General features: G+C 36.8%; 6 protein-coding genes across 6 annotated transcripts in view; 4 read left to right on the top strand and 2 right to left on the bottom strand.

The window, feature by feature from the left end:
- On the top strand, window positions 1,142-5,452 carry LOC104717130 (serine carboxypeptidase 24). Its single transcript, XM_010434661.2, has 9 exons — window positions 1,142-1,569; window positions 3,354-3,461; window positions 3,558-3,653; window positions 3,729-3,821; window positions 3,911-3,996; window positions 4,082-4,497; window positions 4,582-4,677; window positions 4,884-4,989; window positions 5,099-5,452. Exons 1-9 carry the CDS (start codon window positions 1,308-1,310, stop codon window positions 5,243-5,245), a joined length of 1,410 nt encoding a protein of 469 aa, XP_010432963.1. The 5' UTR covers window positions 1,142-1,307; the 3' UTR covers window positions 5,246-5,452.
- On the bottom strand, window positions 5,403-7,020 carry LOC104717131 (nucleoid-associated protein At4g30620, chloroplastic-like). Its single transcript, XM_010434663.2, has 7 exons — window positions 6,891-7,020; window positions 6,564-6,700; window positions 6,332-6,432; window positions 6,203-6,242; window positions 5,914-5,985; window positions 5,750-5,806; window positions 5,403-5,652 (listed from the first exon to the last, which is right to left on the bottom strand). The coding sequence occupies exons 1-7, from the start codon at window positions 6,952-6,954 to the stop codon at window positions 5,581-5,583; spliced, it is 543 nt and encodes a 180-aa protein (XP_010432965.1). The 5' UTR covers window positions 6,955-7,020; the 3' UTR covers window positions 5,403-5,580.
- On the bottom strand, window positions 7,214-10,213 carry LOC104720051 (aspartate--tRNA ligase 1, cytoplasmic-like). The gene is made up of 10 exons (XM_010438020.2): window positions 9,394-10,213; window positions 9,192-9,302; window positions 8,920-9,057; window positions 8,491-8,781; window positions 8,301-8,411; window positions 8,161-8,214; window positions 7,983-8,062; window positions 7,740-7,855; window positions 7,545-7,659; window positions 7,214-7,442 (listed from the first exon to the last, which is right to left on the bottom strand). The coding sequence occupies exons 1-10, from the start codon at window positions 10,120-10,122 to the stop codon at window positions 7,214-7,216; spliced, it is 1,974 nt and encodes a 657-aa protein (XP_010436322.1). The 5' UTR covers window positions 10,123-10,213.
- LOC104717128 lies at window positions 11,109-12,985 on the top strand. Its single transcript, XM_010434660.2, has 4 exons — window positions 11,109-11,921; window positions 12,090-12,160; window positions 12,250-12,601; window positions 12,707-12,985. The coding sequence occupies exons 1-4, from the start codon at window positions 11,862-11,864 to the stop codon at window positions 12,908-12,910; spliced, it is 687 nt and encodes a 228-aa protein (XP_010432962.1). The 5' UTR covers window positions 11,109-11,861; the 3' UTR covers window positions 12,911-12,985.
- Window positions 13,112-14,656, top strand: LOC104717127 (putative F-box/LRR-repeat protein 19). The gene is made up of 2 exons (XM_010434659.1): window positions 13,112-13,743; window positions 13,857-14,656. The coding sequence occupies exons 1-2, from the start codon at window positions 13,379-13,381 to the stop codon at window positions 14,395-14,397; spliced, it is 906 nt and encodes a 301-aa protein (XP_010432961.1). The 5' UTR covers window positions 13,112-13,378; the 3' UTR covers window positions 14,398-14,656.
- The window catches only part of LOC104720049 (putative F-box/LRR-repeat protein 19), a 1,377-nt gene continuing 399 nt past the window's right edge, over window positions 15,081-16,058 (top strand). Inside the window, exons 1-2 of the mRNA XM_010438019.2 lie at window positions 15,081-15,824; window positions 15,975-16,054. Coding sequence (XP_010436321.1) covers window positions 15,460-15,824; window positions 15,975-16,054 — 445 coding nt within the window. The 5' untranslated portion in view covers window positions 15,081-15,459. The remainder of the gene's footprint in view (window positions 15,825-15,974; window positions 16,055-16,058) is intronic.

Genomic DNA, 16,058 nt, shown 5'->3' with positions numbered 1-16,058 from the left:
TCCTTTGTTTGATCTTTGATATATCGCGAACAAACGTGCTACAAGGTTTTTGACTTTAATGTCACCTAGTTGATCACCAATCAGCATTTATGGAGATTTTATATCTTTTATTATAATCAAGAGATGGTCAAATGATTCCAAAAAGATCACTTAAAAGTTAATACTGAGAGAACTGTATGACTACAGATAGAACTGATTACGTGTCAATTACGCCTAAATACAGTATAATGTTAAATATTATAAGAACATAACATTAACATGCACCAGACTACCAGAGGATGATAGAAGACAATAGAATCGTCATTGTGCAAAATTGCTATATTGCATCTATGACTTTAATTTTCTTCTGATTCTAATTCATATCTTCTTCTGATTCGAGATCCAATTTTTTTTTTTTTTTTTTCATTAACCTTAGTAGCTTAACAAGATGCCTCCAATAATGAGTAACACCTACACATATAACAAGCATTACAGGCTATTGAAACACTCCGAACCATGTAACCAAGAGAGTATTTGCAGTAGTAGCTTCAGCATCTATGATTCTATTCTGTACATAAAAACACTAAAAACGTAATTAACACTTTGAAACCTGAACAATCGTTGTAGAGTAAACAACGTGGTGATTAATGTAAACTATGCATAAATGACGGTTCAGTAGGCGATTAGAGTATTACGTTGTTAGTTTACAAGATAGAACTTTTTTTTTTTTACTAATACGTACTAGTAAACTGATTTGAAACACATTATACACGTAACCAAAATTTCTTTTTATCTTATGTGTTTTCAGAGCAGAAATAGTGACCTTTGTCGCATTTTTCGCACTTTCACCGCATTTGTCGCGACACAATTCTATGTGATAGAAGCAATTTCAATAACAAATATAAGCTCAATCAATCATCTACATATATGATGTAGCATTTTCATCAAAATTAGTAAATGTGAGGTGTTGTAGACAAGCTCGTGAATAGTCCCTATAATTGGATGTATAAACACAAGCTCGTGAATAGTACCTAAATGCACTCAACATATATGATATCTGCCAATAAATACACATTACCATAGAGAGAGAGAGTGAGAAAGGTCCACTCACAGCTGGCCAACCTGCACATTATGTAGTAACTCAGCAAAACACACATTAAATATGAACCTCCAAAACCACATCCATACATCTCTCTACATTAACACTCATATATATACAAACATAAATACAAACATACATCTCCATATACTCTATGAGCTAACACACAGAAAGAAAGAAAAAAACCATTGAAGAAAAAAAGTGTAGAGAAAGTGTCAGAGAACACAAAATGGCAAGAATCCATCTCATTTTCCTTCTTCTTGTCGCTCTTATATCGACAACATTTTCATCATCACCATCATCTTCTTCTTCAAGAGAGCAAGAGAAGGACAGAATTAAAGCACTTCCAGGGCAACCAAAAGTCGCATTCTCACAATACTCAGGCTATGTCAATGTTAACGAGTCTCATGGTCGTGCTCTCTTCTATTGGCTCAGTGAGTCATCTTCTCCTTCTCCCCACACTAAACCCCTTCTTCTTTGGCTCAACGGAGGTCAGTTTTCTCCAGTCCAATTACTCTATAATAGGAAGTATATCTATATGCTTAAGTACTATTATATTACATATATATATATAGGTGTTATATATATATATGTATATATAGTTTTTTTTTGTGAGTATAATTCTCTAGTTTATTTCCGCCTATGAGTCGTAAGTTAATCTATACTAAACCAAATAAAACAAAACTAAAATAAGGACCCAGTAGATTAAACTAAAGCTGAAAAATAAAACGAAACCACACCGAAGACCCATATGTTAAAAGGATTAGGATAAAATTATGGTTAGGTATGGAATAGTATATGATAAGTACAGTCCCATTTCTTTTGGACAAGGAGATACTTAAAAGTAAAAGGGTCAAAGAGAGAAAACAAACAATATTTTCTCTACACAAAAACTTAAATCCCTTAACAATGAATAAGATAGAGACTAAAGTCACTAAACAAACAAGACACATCTATCAGCAACTACTAATTTGTGCATATATATATATATATATATATGAGTAAAAACTCGTTATTTTGGATGAAAACAAATCAATGTCCAACCAAAATAGCAATATCAACCACCCCATCTGCCTCTCATTAATGGAACATGCACTTCCTTTTATTTATTTTTTTGCTTTATTTAATTGTCTTTTATTCAATACCATTAAGAAATACTTTTTTATATAAGTCCTCCACGAGCTTCGGATTTTGTACTCTGTGCAATCTACTACTCCTCCTACCCACGTCTAGTAGTCGAGCGCATTGCAGTTAAAGCCCTCATCTCCCACTAAAATACACTTAAAAATTGGATGCAGCCCCTGATCCATCCGCATGTAGGGCCACAAAACGCTTATTATCTTGTCTTGGACTTAATCTTTCATGGTGACTATGAATAGCATATAATGCAATTACAAGTACATAAAAACATGGGGATGATTAGCCTGAGCAAGTTAAGTCTTTTTTTTTTTCAATTCTTGCTATTAAAATGACAAGAGTTTTAGTTTCTTCAATGAAATCATTATATACTGAGAGTTCTCTAGTCACTTTTCTGGTGTCAACTTGTTTTGTTCTTCTGTCTCTTCATTAGCTTCTGTAAGAAAGCATGACAAAAAGGTGAACATACCTTTTTTGCTGCCTTTAATAATTGGGTTAGATCCAGAAAAACACATACACATACACATACACATACACATTACTACTAGAAAGCTTACTACTTTTTCTAATAAATTGAGTATCATTTTTTTTCTTTTTTTTTTTCAAATATGTAATAGAAAGTTGACCTTGTTATATATATTGGAAAAGAAAAAAAAAACATAACAAAGTGGCCCTTATTTACAAAAGCTTACTATATATACATAGACTTATAGCAATTGTTTCAGTGGACGCATGCGTATTCATGGATGTCACAAGTTGATGGCGAAAATGATGATATATGTTCGTTATACAGTTTTGTAAGCACAAACACACAACACACGCCCGCGCGTGATTTTTGTTTCACACTTTTTTTCATTTTATTTTGGCTATTTTTTCTGGTCCAGAAATATAAGCGTCATCAAATATTCTTTATATTTTGTGGTATATAGCTATTTAAATTTTTTTTAATTTAATCATTCCTAGTGGGAAAATCAGAGCATGTACAGAAAGATGCCATCATAATTTGGGTCACATTCATCTTGGTACAAAGAGCTCAAAAGTTGTTAATCACGAACGTTGTTTGGATCAAATTTGATTAAGAAAACTGTAATTATAACATAAGAATATTTTTTTTTGGTTATCTTATTTATATACTCAGGACCGGGCTGTTCGTCTATTGCTTATGGAGCTTCAGAGGAAATTGGACCGTTCCGTATCAACAAAACTGGTTCTAATCTCTATCTAAACAAGTTTTCTTGGAACACAGGTAACTAATTAATAAATAATTTCATTACATACCGTATGGAAACAATAACGTTCTGATATTGAATTTATTTTGACTAAACTTGAATGTGTACAACAGACGCAAACCTTCTGTTTTTGGAATCACCGGCCGGAGTTGGATTTTCCTACACGAACACAAGCTCTGATCTTAATGATTCAGGAGATGAACGAACAGGTTAATTCCATTTTCTTAATTTATGTTTTGCTTGAGTAAATTAAATTTTGTTTTTGATTATATTCCTAATCACAGCTCAAGACAGCTTGATGTTTCTTATCAAATGGTTATCGAAATTTCCCCAATACAAATACAGAGACTTCTATATCGCTGGTGAAAGCTACGCCGGTACGTTATCTTTTGACAAAATGGTTCGGTTTAGTTTTAAGAAACCACTCATTGATGACTATATCGATTAATGTTAATATGTTGGACAGGGCATTATGTTCCTCAGCTTGCCAAAAAGATCCATGACTACAACAAAGCTTTCTCCAAACCTATCATTAATCTGAAAGGATTCATGGTAAAAAAACAAAACAAAAGGGTCTACCTAGCTCAAATCAAAACTATATGTCCAGTTCGTAAATTAACATCCTTTTTTTCTCAAGGTGGGAAACGCCGTGACGGACAATCAGTACGACAGCATAGGAACTGTAACTTACTGGTGGACTCATGCAATTATATCCGACAAAACATACAAGTCCATTCTTAAATACTGCAATTTCACGGCCGAGAGAGCGTCTGACGATTGCGACACCGCGGTTAACTATGCCATGAACCACGAGTTCGGTGACATTGATCAGTATAGCATTTACACCCCAACGTGCGTGGCTGCACAACAAAAGAAGGACAATAGTACTGGTTTCTTTGTTCGCATGAAGAACACACTTTTGCGTAAACGGTTAGTGTCAGGGTACGATCCTTGTACCGAGAGTTACGCAGAAAAGTATTTTAACCGGCGCGATGTACAGAGAGCTATGCACGCTAATGTCACTGGAATTCGCTATAAATGGACAGCTTGCAGGTAAACAGCGACCGTGTAATGATGATTTGCTAAAAAAACAATTGCATCCTGAGTGTAATGGTTTTCTTGTTTCGGCTGGTGCAGTGATGTTCTGATCAAGAACTGGAAAGATTCCGACAAGACGATGTTGCCCATATACAAGGAACTTGCAGCGTCTGGTTTGAGGATCTGGATTTTCAGGTAAACTATGGTTCAATGTAGCTTGGTATATTGTCTCATCGTAACCATAGACAGTCACATTGGTGGATACGGTAAAACATGGACTAAATCAGGGTCTAGCTTAAAACGGCCATGTCATCTCAGGTCTAGTTGTAATAAACCAAGGGAAACTCAGACTCAGTATTTTGGCTACTTAACCAAATTGTTGATTGTACTGTCATACGCAGCGGTGATACTGACTCGGTGGTTCCAGTGACCGCGACCCGGTTTTCCCTTAGCCATCTCAATCTCCCGGTGAAAACTCGTTGGTATCCTTGGTATTCTGATAACCAGGTATGATATAAACATACACATACTACATATATAAACATACATTACATATATAAACATACATGGATATGTATTATATATATAAGGTAGTGATTTTTACGGGTGGTGACAGGTGGGAGGATGGACAGAGGTTTACAAGGGATTGACCTTTGCAACGGTAAGAGGAGCAGGCCACGAGGTGCCTTTATTCGAACCAAAGCGTGCTCTCATTCTTTTCAGATCATTCTTGGCCGGAAAAGAGCTTCCAAGATCTTATTAGTTACTTCAGTAACCGTAAACATAGAGTAAGAAGCAGAATTTGGCTACCAGATTAGGAACCTATTCCGAGTAAACTCGGTTTCTTCTATTTCCTCTTTTTTTTTTCCAGTGAAAAGCTCGATTCATTTCCACAATTTGGAAACAACAAAACGATTTGAGAGCATTTGAGTAATTGTTGATAAATCAAAGAAGCACAAAGGTTCAAATATATCTCTCTAATTCATCAGAACAGAGCTTTCATTTCTTTCTGATTCTGACTGATCGATATACAAAACAAAAACTGGACTTCTCATACCTGGAAGTAGAGTGAAATCACAAAAAAAGTATTATGTTTTGTTAATATAACCCATCAAGACCCGGTGGCATTCCTAAGCTCTGCGCAAGATCACTCATTCTCGCTTTCATAGCCTGTGAAATCCAAAAAGGTCCTATATAGTCAAGGGATGAAAGAAAAATGGATATTTATAAGTTTGTATAGTTAAAATATGGTATGTGATGTCATTACCAGTACACTCTTTGCATGTGCGTCCTTGTATGCTTCCGTGACAAGTAGTGATAGTTTCTGCCAAAGGAAAAACATGACACATGAGAAGCTGACAGAATATAGCTTTGATCATTCCGATGTAGAAGCAAGTGCAACAGAAAGTTAAGAGAATGAAGGTTACTCACTTCGGAGCCTAATTCCATTGCTGCATCAGTGATATCAGTGCGGATTGGTTGCTGGTTACCTGACAATGTAACCTGATACAATTTCAAACTTTTTGGTCACTTAACTAGTAAGAGATCGAAAAACAAACTAAAACTAGCATATCATTGTGTAACAATCCACAAAAGTAATGAATCAGACAGCACAATGTGTAACATTCATTCACTTAACTTGATTTAATTTGATAATAACATAGTGTGTAAAGTGATCTATTAGTAAATTTAGGACATAAAACAGAGTCTGTAATAATACCTTAACAAGCTCGCCTTGACAATAACCATCAAATTCAGCACTGAAACAAGAAGAGAGGATACAAGCAGGCATGATTTAAAAACTTTAGTAATGAAAATGGTTAGGCTAATGGGAGGGAGGAGGACATACACAGCAAGCTCCTTCTGCACTCTAACAGCTTCTACTTGAACAACCATTTGAGCTTTCTTCACAGTCTCATACAAATTCTGCATATTACCAAGAATTCCTGCCTTAAAGACCAAAAACAAAAAAAAAAAAACAAGAAACCAAATTCCAAAGGTTAAAACTTTATGTTGCCGAGACAAAAATCTAAAGAACTGTTTTTTGTTTAAACATGTAACATGAAAAAAAAAAAACATACCTTTGATTGACCATCGTCTTTATTGTCCTTCTTCCCACCTCCAAATAATCCATTAACACGAAGAGACCTTACATAGTTCTTCCGATTTAACCATACCACGCTCTGGCTCTGTCTACTACTTCGTTGCGCCGCGTTCCCTGAATTTAGCAATGCCCATATACGAAGAAGATGATCAAAAACTATACAGAATCTAGAATTAGTCTAACTGAGACAAGCTCGCGTGGTAATCAAACCTTTACTCAGAAATTGAATTCTGATTTTCGAGAGCTTATCAAAACCAGAAGAAACCTAACAGAGGAATAAGGCAAAAGAAACCAAGAAACTAACCATTGGAGAAAGGAGAGAGGTAAGGCTTGAAGAAATCAGTAGTCGTAGCCGTCGACGAAGCCATGGGCTCTGCTCTGCTGAGTGAGAAGAAGAAGGAAAAGGAAGAGAGAGAGAGAGAGAGAGACGCGTACTGCTCAGTCTCGAATTCGTCAAGACGCAAAGTTATAAGAACGACATAGTTTTGTTTCTAACCAATAATATAACGCCACGTCGACATTCTTAAGGGTCCTTTGATTGTGTTTATGACTGACTTGGTCGGTCTTTGATTTGATCAAAGAAGAGAAATTTGGATTCCATGGCAACGAAAAAAGAATTTGATTTTTCTATTTATGAGTAGTGTATTTATAAATTCTACAGAATGAATTAAACCAATATATGATTAAAAAATAAAATGGTAATAGCATTGTTGTTTTGGTTATGTATAATTTAGGTGCAAGTCTATGAGGGTCACGAGGGAAGAGGGATGTTTTACGGATGTTGTCCAGTCCACAGAAGAGCATGACCACTCGCTCCAGCCCCATTCCGAATCCACCATGTGGAGGTGCACCGTACCTGTCAACCATGCATGTTAATTGTTTAGTGAACAACCTATGATAATCAATTTCTAGGAACTTTTAAGTACTATCTAATGGTCCGGGTTTGAATTTTTTTTACCTGAACGAATCGATGTATGTGGATATTGTCTCAACATTAATGCCACATTCTCTTGCACGTTTCTCCAACATTTCTGGGTCATGGATACGTTGTCCTCCTGATATGATCTCCTCGCCTAGTACAAATTAAACCGCATACAAATTTAGTCAACATATATAGTTGGTGGGAAGAAACATATAACTCAAAAATGCATACCTCTCAAGAAGACATCAAAGGATTTGCTGTAACGAGGATCATCTTCACAGGGCATTGTGTAGAATGGCCTAACCGCGAGTGGAAAGCGATACAGTATGTAAAAGTCTGTGTTGTACCTATATTGAAAACAAGAGCATCATATATAGTGTTAGAGCAAGTTTGCAATTGCGATATACGAAATTTAAGCATCACATCTTTGTGAATTAAGAATATAAGAAAAAAAAAAAGTGGTGGATTAATTACTTTTCCCGAATGAGCTGGCCAAGTCTTCTCTCAGATTCTGTGTTTAAATCTCCAAAAGGATCAATCTCCACACCAGCTTCCTGTCAACACATGACGATTACCAAATTTTATTGATATAGTCCATTCGCATAACTCCTTCAAGTATAGGTTAGATGCAAAATAAAGTCAATGATCATACCTTGAGTATTTGAATCCCTTCTTCAAACGTTAACCTCAATGTTTTTTCATGAAACTGCATTTTAGTGCCAATTATCAGAATTCAATAAAATACAAAAACTCAGTAATTCTAAATATTCAATAAATTGCTCATATTGTTACCTTCAAAGGTTCAAATGGGTATTGCTTTCTGACAGTTTCCAGTTCCTTAGAGAACATCTCGTTTATCTTAGTGAATGTAGGCAGAAATAAGTGGTCCACCTGGTCCATTAACTGCAGAAAAAGCAGTGATAGCATATAAGTTAATTGAAATTGAGAGGAAATCATATAGTATATAAGAGCACAAACTTACTTCGGTATAGTCTCTTTGAATCCCCATCTCCACATCAACACCAGTGAATTCACACAGGTGTCTATGACTGAACGAGTCTTCAGCCCTGAAAACAGGACCAATCACAAAGACGCGTGGAAAGTCAGCACATATTGCCATCTGCTTATAAAGCTGAGGAGACTGAGCCAAACAAGCAGGCTTCCCTTTGTAGTCAAAGCGAAATACAGCAGAACCTCCTTCACTACTACCACCCAAAATTCTCGGTGTGTTGATATCTATAAAACCTTTGGATGATAGCAGCTCCGCGAACGTCTACAAAATAGTTAGCTATGTATTAGCTAAGCAGCATAGAACATATCTAGAGTACTAATACTTTACCTACCAAACTAGCATTAACAAATGATCAATCATGTTGCATAGCAAATCCTTTAGCAGAGATAAAGAGCTTACATATTTGAAACGGCACGTTAAGGTGAAGATTGCTTGATTTGCTGGTGTTCGGAGGTCAAGAACCCTATTATTCAAACGTGTGTCCTGAAGGATACGAACATATCGTTTGCGGCGCCCGGTGGTACGCTTAGCCGCATCCTGTAATAAACATTGAAACAAACAGCTCTTATCAACATATAAAAAGCCATAGAAACATTAGCAGAACCACTAGTTATCAGAATTCACATCACTACTGTAGTGCAAGTTCCAACAAATCTTAAACATTATTCTACCTTTTCGGATTTTTCGATATCCGCTTCGCTTCTGGCAGCATCCTCCGGAATGAGTGGTAACTTTGGCAAGGATCTGCTGAGGCAGTAAACTTTTCTCACTTGAATTTCAACCTGCAATTATAACACAGAATTAATGACTTTTTTATGTCACATTAATAGATCAAAACGAATTCGGAGGAGAAGAAAATTAAAAGAAAGCAACCTGCTGCTGTGTGGCTCCGGTCACGGGATCCTTGGGGAGAGAGACAACACCAATAACCTCAACAATGGATTCATCACTCAGCTCTTTGAGAAAATTAATCATGTTGGCGCTTACTTTGGTCTCCTCCGATTTTTTGGCCACGCACTGCACCGTGAATCCACTTTGCCTCAAGATCACAAACATTCCTGAGCGAACAGTGTGAACTCGGCCTCTGATCAGAACCTCTGATCCCACCATCTCTCCCACCAAATCGCTAACATCGGTCCACTCCTTTCCTTCAACAGCCTTTCTCCACGTTTCTGCTTTCGGATCGGGTAACCCGCTAAGAATCACGTCGCCGTAGTTACTGGAGTACTCGTCATCTTCGAGAGACATTGAAGTTGCGTTACGGGAGGATTCTTCTTCTTGTTGTTCCTTCTTGCGGCGCAACTTCTCTAGCTTCGCCGCTTCTTTCTTTGCTGCTTTCTTGCTCATCTTCTCTCCAGATTCCTCCGGGGGAGTCGTCTCTGGCTCCAAAGTCATGATGACGCTCTCCTCCTCTGTTTTCCTCTGCCTCTCCTTGGTGATCGCGGCTGTAACAGCAGTGACGATCTCCTTCTCCGCCGTGTCTTTGATCAGAAAGTTGCTTTTTTGCCCAATAAAGTCAAGGAGTTCATCCAGAGCCCCTAGTGGATTTGAAGGATTAAAACTTGTTGCAAACGGCAACGTCGAGGGTCTCTCTTCTTCCATCTCAGAGATAGTCGTCAATGGTTTTCGTTTAGCTTTTAGGGTTTTGCGGTAGTCAGTGATTAAACTCAGAAACGTTGTCAATAGGGGAAAATATTAGTATAATTTTTGTGGAGAAGAAACAGAGCTTAAAACCCTTTTAAACTTGTACTATTAGGTTAAGAGGGCTCTGATTTCTAATTTCCTTATTCTTTTTTTTTTTGTAGAAGATATAATTTTGTAATAATCCACGTAATTTCTTTATTCAAGTTTGATTTCCTATTTATCATTGAATTTAATATGGAAAATTGCTACTATTAAATTTAGATTATAGTATCCTACAACATTAATGTGGATTATTTACAAAAATAAAGATTTTTCATTAATTTCTTGGGTACATATATAAAAATTTGTTTGTAGAAAAGCTCAAGGAAATATTTTTACACAAAAATAAATTTAACAAATCACTGGTACAACTTTATCAAACATGTATACAAGAAATAATTAGTCAATAAGTTTATTTTTACTTAGTTGTTTTTTTAATAATAATAAATGTGTAAAATCACAAAAGAAATAGGATCATTTTAATAAAGTGATCAATATAATTAGTTAAATATCATCATATTTATAGCTACACAATAAACTTTCAAACTAAATGTATGAACAAAAACATGTACTCCAAATTAATAGAAAAATATTAGTCCAGAAAATCTTTAACCAATTTTGTTTTTGTTGTTTTTGACTTCAAAATATAAAAGTAAGAAAACTAACCAATTTTCTCTAATAAATATTTTTTATTGACTATAATTGGAAAAAACGAAAAGAAAAGTTGATTAGAAAGGCTATAATGGTCATCTTCAATGATGGGTCCAAAAATAAGATGTGAAATATGCATCGGGCAACAAAATACACACATACATTATAATATAAAGAAGATAATATATATATACGCATACATATATATATATATACACACATGATACACACCAGACCAATCTCCATAGTTTCTTCTGCTCCTGTTTCACTGTTTGTCCAAAACCCAACTCTTATTTATTTGCTCTCTCTCTCTAGAGACCACCCCATATCTTTACAACCTCTCTCTACATAAATTTTTCAATTCTTACATAACATATCCAACCATGTCAACTCTCTTTTATCTCTTCAGTAACCCATATGTGCCTTTTTAATTCAAATCTCCTCTACCCAATTTATCAAATCCACCTCACAAAAGAAATGAACATAATGATAAACACAATACAATAAAGGAAGAACCTTTATTTGTTTACTTGGTCAGCATTTCAATGCTACTCTTCTGCAACCTCCAAAAGGGTACAAAAGTTAAAAAAAAAAAAAAATAAAGTTTTGATTTTTTTCTTTCTCAATTCTTTCTTTCTCTTTTCCATCTTGATCACTAATCCTGGTGCTTTGTCTGGTCTGTCTCATAGACTTCTCTCACCAAAAGAAAAGAAATAAAAAGGAAAATCCAAATTTTTAATTTTTTTTGTTCAATTTTCGATTTTGTTGTTAATGGGCACCCAAAATCAATCAATCATGTGGTGGCTTCTTTGGGGTTTCTTTAAGTCTTTTGGTCAGAGAGATGGTTTCATACAAAGGAATAAGACCACCACCATTAAACCTAATCTCTTTGCCTTTCTCTCTTCCTTCTTCTCATCTCTCTCTCTCTTTTTCTTTTCTTCTTCTCGTTCTCGCTTGCTTGGTGTCTTTTCCAATCTGTGATTCCCAGTTTTCACTGAACAGATCCGATGAACTCCTCTGCTGGCAATGTCCGATTAACCCTTACGGAGGTTTTGGAGTTGGAAAAGGTAATTGATTTTTCTAGGGTTTTGATATGTTTTGATTTCCTCTGGATCTGCTGATCTGGGTGATCTGATGTTTTGTCATGAATTTGGGTTTGGATATTTGTTTCTAAGATACCAGAAGAACAAGTTTTGAAATTTGCTTCTTTGTTGTTGTTGATGTTGTTCTCTCAGGACTTGGAAGTCAAAAGAAGGAAACTGGAGATGGTGAAACAAAAACGATCGACTCTCAAGGCAGAAGTTAGGTAATAATAATCTCTGATCTTCTTATGGAATTTACGTGTTTTTTTTACATTCATTGGCTTATTGAGTGTTTGATGGAATGAAACGATAGGTTCTTGAGACGTAGATACCAACACTTGAAGCAAGACCAAACTCTTGAAACGTCTCCAAAGATGTTGAGATTGTCAGACTCTGGTGGGGGTTTTGAGGTCCCAAGTGGTGAGAGAAAGAAGCACTCTAGTCTGAGAGCATCTGTCCCTTCTTTTGATTTGAAACAGAAGAATACAATTTGCAATGAGAAGGCAGCATTGGCTAAGGATGCAAGTTGTGACTTGGAAAAGAAGCTAAAAAGGAGCAGAGGAAAGGATATTTTGACAAATCCCGTTTCACTTCCTGACCTTAACGGAGAGGGGAACACTTCTGTCACCAACAAAGTCCCGGGCTTTGACCTTAACCAGATCTCGGTATAGCCAAACAACTCTTGTTATTTTAGGGTCTTCCTTTTTTGTTAAGAGTCTTGAGAACTTACTGAGCGTTATTTGTGGGTTTTGTTTGCGTTTTGGTTGCAGAGAGAAGAAGATGAGCGGGAAGTGAATGGTGAAAATATGGTAGCGGAAGCAATGAAGAATGCAATGCTTGATAACAGAATCAGTGATCTACATGACAACAAGAGAAAGTTACCGATTTGCGGAGATGTGGAGAAAGAGTTACATAGAGCAGTGAAAAGGAAAGTCACATGGCAAGATCCAGTGGCTTTAACTTTAAGTGTTTAAGGTTCTTAGTATGTAAGTAGGATTTGATATAATAAGATAGTATTTGATCTAATGATATAACCCAATGTGCAGATATGCTTTACAAGTATATATATATAGATTATATAAGGTTTGGTTTGATCCATATGCCAACCTAGGAAAACATATGAACAAACTCTTGTCATAAGTGACAACATTAGCCTTTTAATCCAATTTGATGATTACAGAATCGCATGTGTTGTTGGCTCTTCTTACTCATTCTCTTCATCGAAGTAATTAGCCATGATTAACTTCAAAGCTCAATTGATCCGGTTGAATATTAAAACTGGGATGGTTACTGATGACCCAATAGCTAAAATTGAAAAGCTCTGTTTTGTAGGAGTAAGCTGAAAAAGTCTCTACATTTTTGTTTCCGTCAACTCTATAAAGTCTAAACATTTGAAGTTTATTCGTGTACTCTCACACGACGAAAACGTCCATTTCAATCTAATGGAAGTCAACGACGGCCAAGGAAAGGTGGAGATGGGTTCAGGACTCTGTCCTGACTGGTCTGAGATGACTCGGGAATGCCTTCTCGACATCTTCTCACGGCTGAGCCATGAACAGAGATGGATCGGACCGATGCTGGTCAGCAAGAGCTGGATGAACGCATGCTTTGATCCATCACTCAACACCATCTTTGATCTCGAAACTCGGTTTTTATCGTTCCCGGAGTCGATCAACTGGTGGACTCCAGAGTTTGAGGATAAAGTCGATTCTTTTTTACGATCTGTTGTTGATCGGAGCCAAGGTGGACTCACAGAGATTCGTGTCAGGCACTGTACTGATCGCTCTCTTTCTTACGCCGCTCAGAGGTACGCATCACTGCGTAATATTTTCCTGATCAGAGAAGGTATCAACAATGTAGGAAACTCGTTCCTAATCGTTTAGATGTCAATATGTCATGTGAATTCCATTTGCATTGCAGGTGCCCTAAACTCGAGGTACTTTGTATCAAGAGCTGCCCAAATGTTACAGATGAATCGATGGAGAAGATAGCCGTAAACTGTTTAAATCTTAAAGAACTTGATATGAGCTACTCTTACGGTATAACTCACGAGTCTTTCATCATGTTGGGGAGCAACTGCCAAAATCTGAAGATTCTCAAACGGAATTTGTTGCCCCGGTTAGGTCCTGATCTGCCTACACTTGTCGCGCCACTAGACTATCTGGCTACGTTTCCTAGATACGGCAATATAGAGGCTAAAATAATTGGGAGATACATGCCACAGCTCAAGCATTTAGAGATTCAATACTCCACTTTGACTGCTAGAGGTCTTGACTCGATTTGTAAGGGATGTTCGAATCTAGAGTACCTGGACTTAAGCGGATGTATATCCTTGAACAAAAGGGATATAACCACATGTACCTCGAGCTTGAAGAATTTGAGGGAGATCTATAAGCCGGACTTCATTCCTTCCTTTGCTATTTTACGCCTTTCAAGACCGGGTAATCCAAGAGAAGAATGAATGGTGATGAGTGTTTATTCAGACGCATGTTTTGATCAACTTGTTAACCGGTTTTGATGCTCTGTTTCCTCTATGACATATTTACTTTGTTCTTATCTATCTGTGTGTTTGAATAGTTAACATAGTGTGAAACTGAAACCCGTTCTCCTTTATCGCCTTGTCTCTAAATTCCCCATCTTTAATTTTTTTTTTGTGTTTGTGTAAAATGTGTAAACATTAAAATACCTTTGTAGTACATTACGGTCGTCTTTGCTTTGAATTTTAGTGTCAAGTGAATACACATTTGAGGAAAATGGGCTAAATAAATGTAGTTATTCAACGAAGAATACTAACTTACGTTTTCATCGTCAGTAGCTTTATAGCTTGCCATCTAAGCAACACCATCATCCACTAATCAGTATCTTGATATTGGAAAGACGATGTTGAAAGCACAATCCGGTCCCAGATCTAACTGAAGACAGGCCTTTCTACGTCCACATAGTCACGTGATCCTTGAACCATATTAGGGGCGAGTCAGAGTAATAATATAATCCAAAAATGTGTGATCTGGTTTGTTGTTAAGTTGAGAAGAAAATATCTAAAGGAAGTGGGGGCAAGGTAATGATTTAACCCAATGTGCACATATGCTTTACAAGTATATATATAGATTATATAAGGTTTGGTTTGATCCATATGCCCAAACATAGGAAAACATATGAACAACTCTTGTCATAAGTGACAACGTTATCCTTTTAATCCAATTTGATGATTACAGAATCGCATGTGTTGTTGGCTCTTCTTACTCATTCTCATCATCGAAGTCGGGGAGCAGAAACGTTTGGCTCAAACACCAAACCTAAACATTAGCCATGATTAACTTTCAAAGCTCAATTGATTCGACTGAATATTGAAACTGGAGAGGGTATTGATGACCCAGTAAAGAAAACAAGAAGCTAAAATTGAAAAGCTCTGCTTTGTATGAGTAAGCTGAAAAAGTCTCAACATTTTTGTTTCCGTCAACTCTATAAAGTCTAAACCTTTTTGTTCGTGTACTCACACGACGAATACGTCCATTTCAATCTAATGGAAGTCAACGATGGTGAAGGAAAGGTGGAGATGGGTTCAAGACTCAGCCCTGACTGGTCTGAGATGACTCGGGAATGCCTTCTCGACATCTTCTCACGGCTGAGCCATGAACAGAGATGGATCGGACCGATGCTGGTCAGCAAGAGCTGGATGAACGCATGCTTTGATCCATCACTCAACACCATCTTCGATCTGGAAACCCGGTTTTTATCGTTCCCGGAGTCGATCAACTGGTGGACTCCAGAGTTTGAGGATAAAGTCGATTCCTTTTTCCAATCTGTTGTTGATCGGAGCCAAGGTGGACTCACAGAAATTCGTGTCAGGCACTGTACAGATCGCTCTCTATCTTACGCCGCTGAGAGGTACGCATCTCTGGCCTGACTTGCTTTGCTTGATTCCATGGAGCTAGGTTGATCCTAAGATTTCAATATTAATTGTTGCTAAATCAAAGTGTTGTTTTCTTAGCTCATAATTCTTATACTACTTATCATTGACATTCCATTTGAATTAAGGTGTCCTAAACTTGAGGTACTTTGGATTAAGAGCTGCCCAAATGTTACAGATGCATCGATGATGAATATAGCCTCCAACTGTCG

The sequence above is a fragment of the Camelina sativa genome, chromosome 10 (assembly GCF_000633955.1).
Source record: "Camelina sativa cultivar DH55 chromosome 10, Cs, whole genome shotgun sequence".
Lineage (NCBI taxonomy): Eukaryota > Viridiplantae > Streptophyta > Magnoliopsida > Brassicales > Brassicaceae > Camelina > Camelina sativa.
This window is presented reverse-complemented; position numbering and strand designations above follow the sequence as displayed.

Bases quoted from the DNA above. Each gene is read 5' to 3' on its own strand.
- LOC104717130 (XM_010434661.2), top strand. From the start codon at position 1,308: ATGGCAAGAATCCATCTCATTTTCCTTCTTCTTGTCGCTCTTATATCG. The intron at 3,462-3,557 runs GTAACTAATTAA...TGTGTACAACAG, and splicing joins CAAGTTTTCTTGGAACACAG to ACGCAAACCTTCTGTTTTTG. The intron at 3,997-4,081 runs GTAAAAAAACAA...TTTTTTCTCAAG, and splicing joins TTAATCTGAAAGGATTCATG to GTGGGAAACGCCGTGACGGA.
- LOC104717131 (XM_010434663.2), bottom strand. From the start codon at position 6,954: ATGGCTTCGTCGACGGCTACGACTACTGATTTCTTCAAGCCTTACCTC. The intron at 5,807-5,913 runs GTGAGTAACCTT...TTCCTTTGGCAG, and splicing joins CAATGGAATTAGGCTCCGAA to AAACTATCACTACTTGTCAC. The intron at 5,653-5,749 runs GTAATGACATCA...TGGATTTCACAG, and splicing joins CACATGCAAAGAGTGTACTG to GCTATGAAAGCGAGAATGAG.
- LOC104717128 (XM_010434660.2), top strand. From the start codon at position 11,862: ATGAACTCCTCTGCTGGCAATGTCCGATTAACCCTTACGGAGGTTTTG. The intron at 11,922-12,089 runs GTAATTGATTTT...TTGTTCTCTCAG, and splicing joins AGGTTTTGGAGTTGGAAAAG to GACTTGGAAGTCAAAAGAAG. The intron at 12,602-12,706 runs GTATAGCCAAAC...TTTTGGTTGCAG, and splicing joins TTGACCTTAACCAGATCTCG to AGAGAAGAAGATGAGCGGGA.
- LOC104720051 (XM_010438020.2), bottom strand. From the start codon at position 10,122: ATGGAAGAAGAGAGACCCTCGACGTTGCCGTTTGCAACAAGTTTTAAT. The intron at 8,782-8,919 runs GTAAGCTCTTTA...ACTATTTTGTAG, and splicing joins TAACGTGCCGTTTCAAATAT to ACGTTCGCGGAGCTGCTATC. The intron at 7,856-7,982 runs GTAATTAATCCA...TTTTCAATATAG, and splicing joins GGCCAGCTCATTCGGGAAAA to GTACAACACAGACTTTTACA.
- LOC104717127 (XM_010434659.1), top strand. From the start codon at position 13,379: ATGGAAGTCAACGACGGCCAAGGAAAGGTGGAGATGGGTTCAGGACTC. The intron at 13,744-13,856 runs GTACGCATCACT...TTTGCATTGCAG, and splicing joins CTTTCTTACGCCGCTCAGAG to GTGCCCTAAACTCGAGGTAC.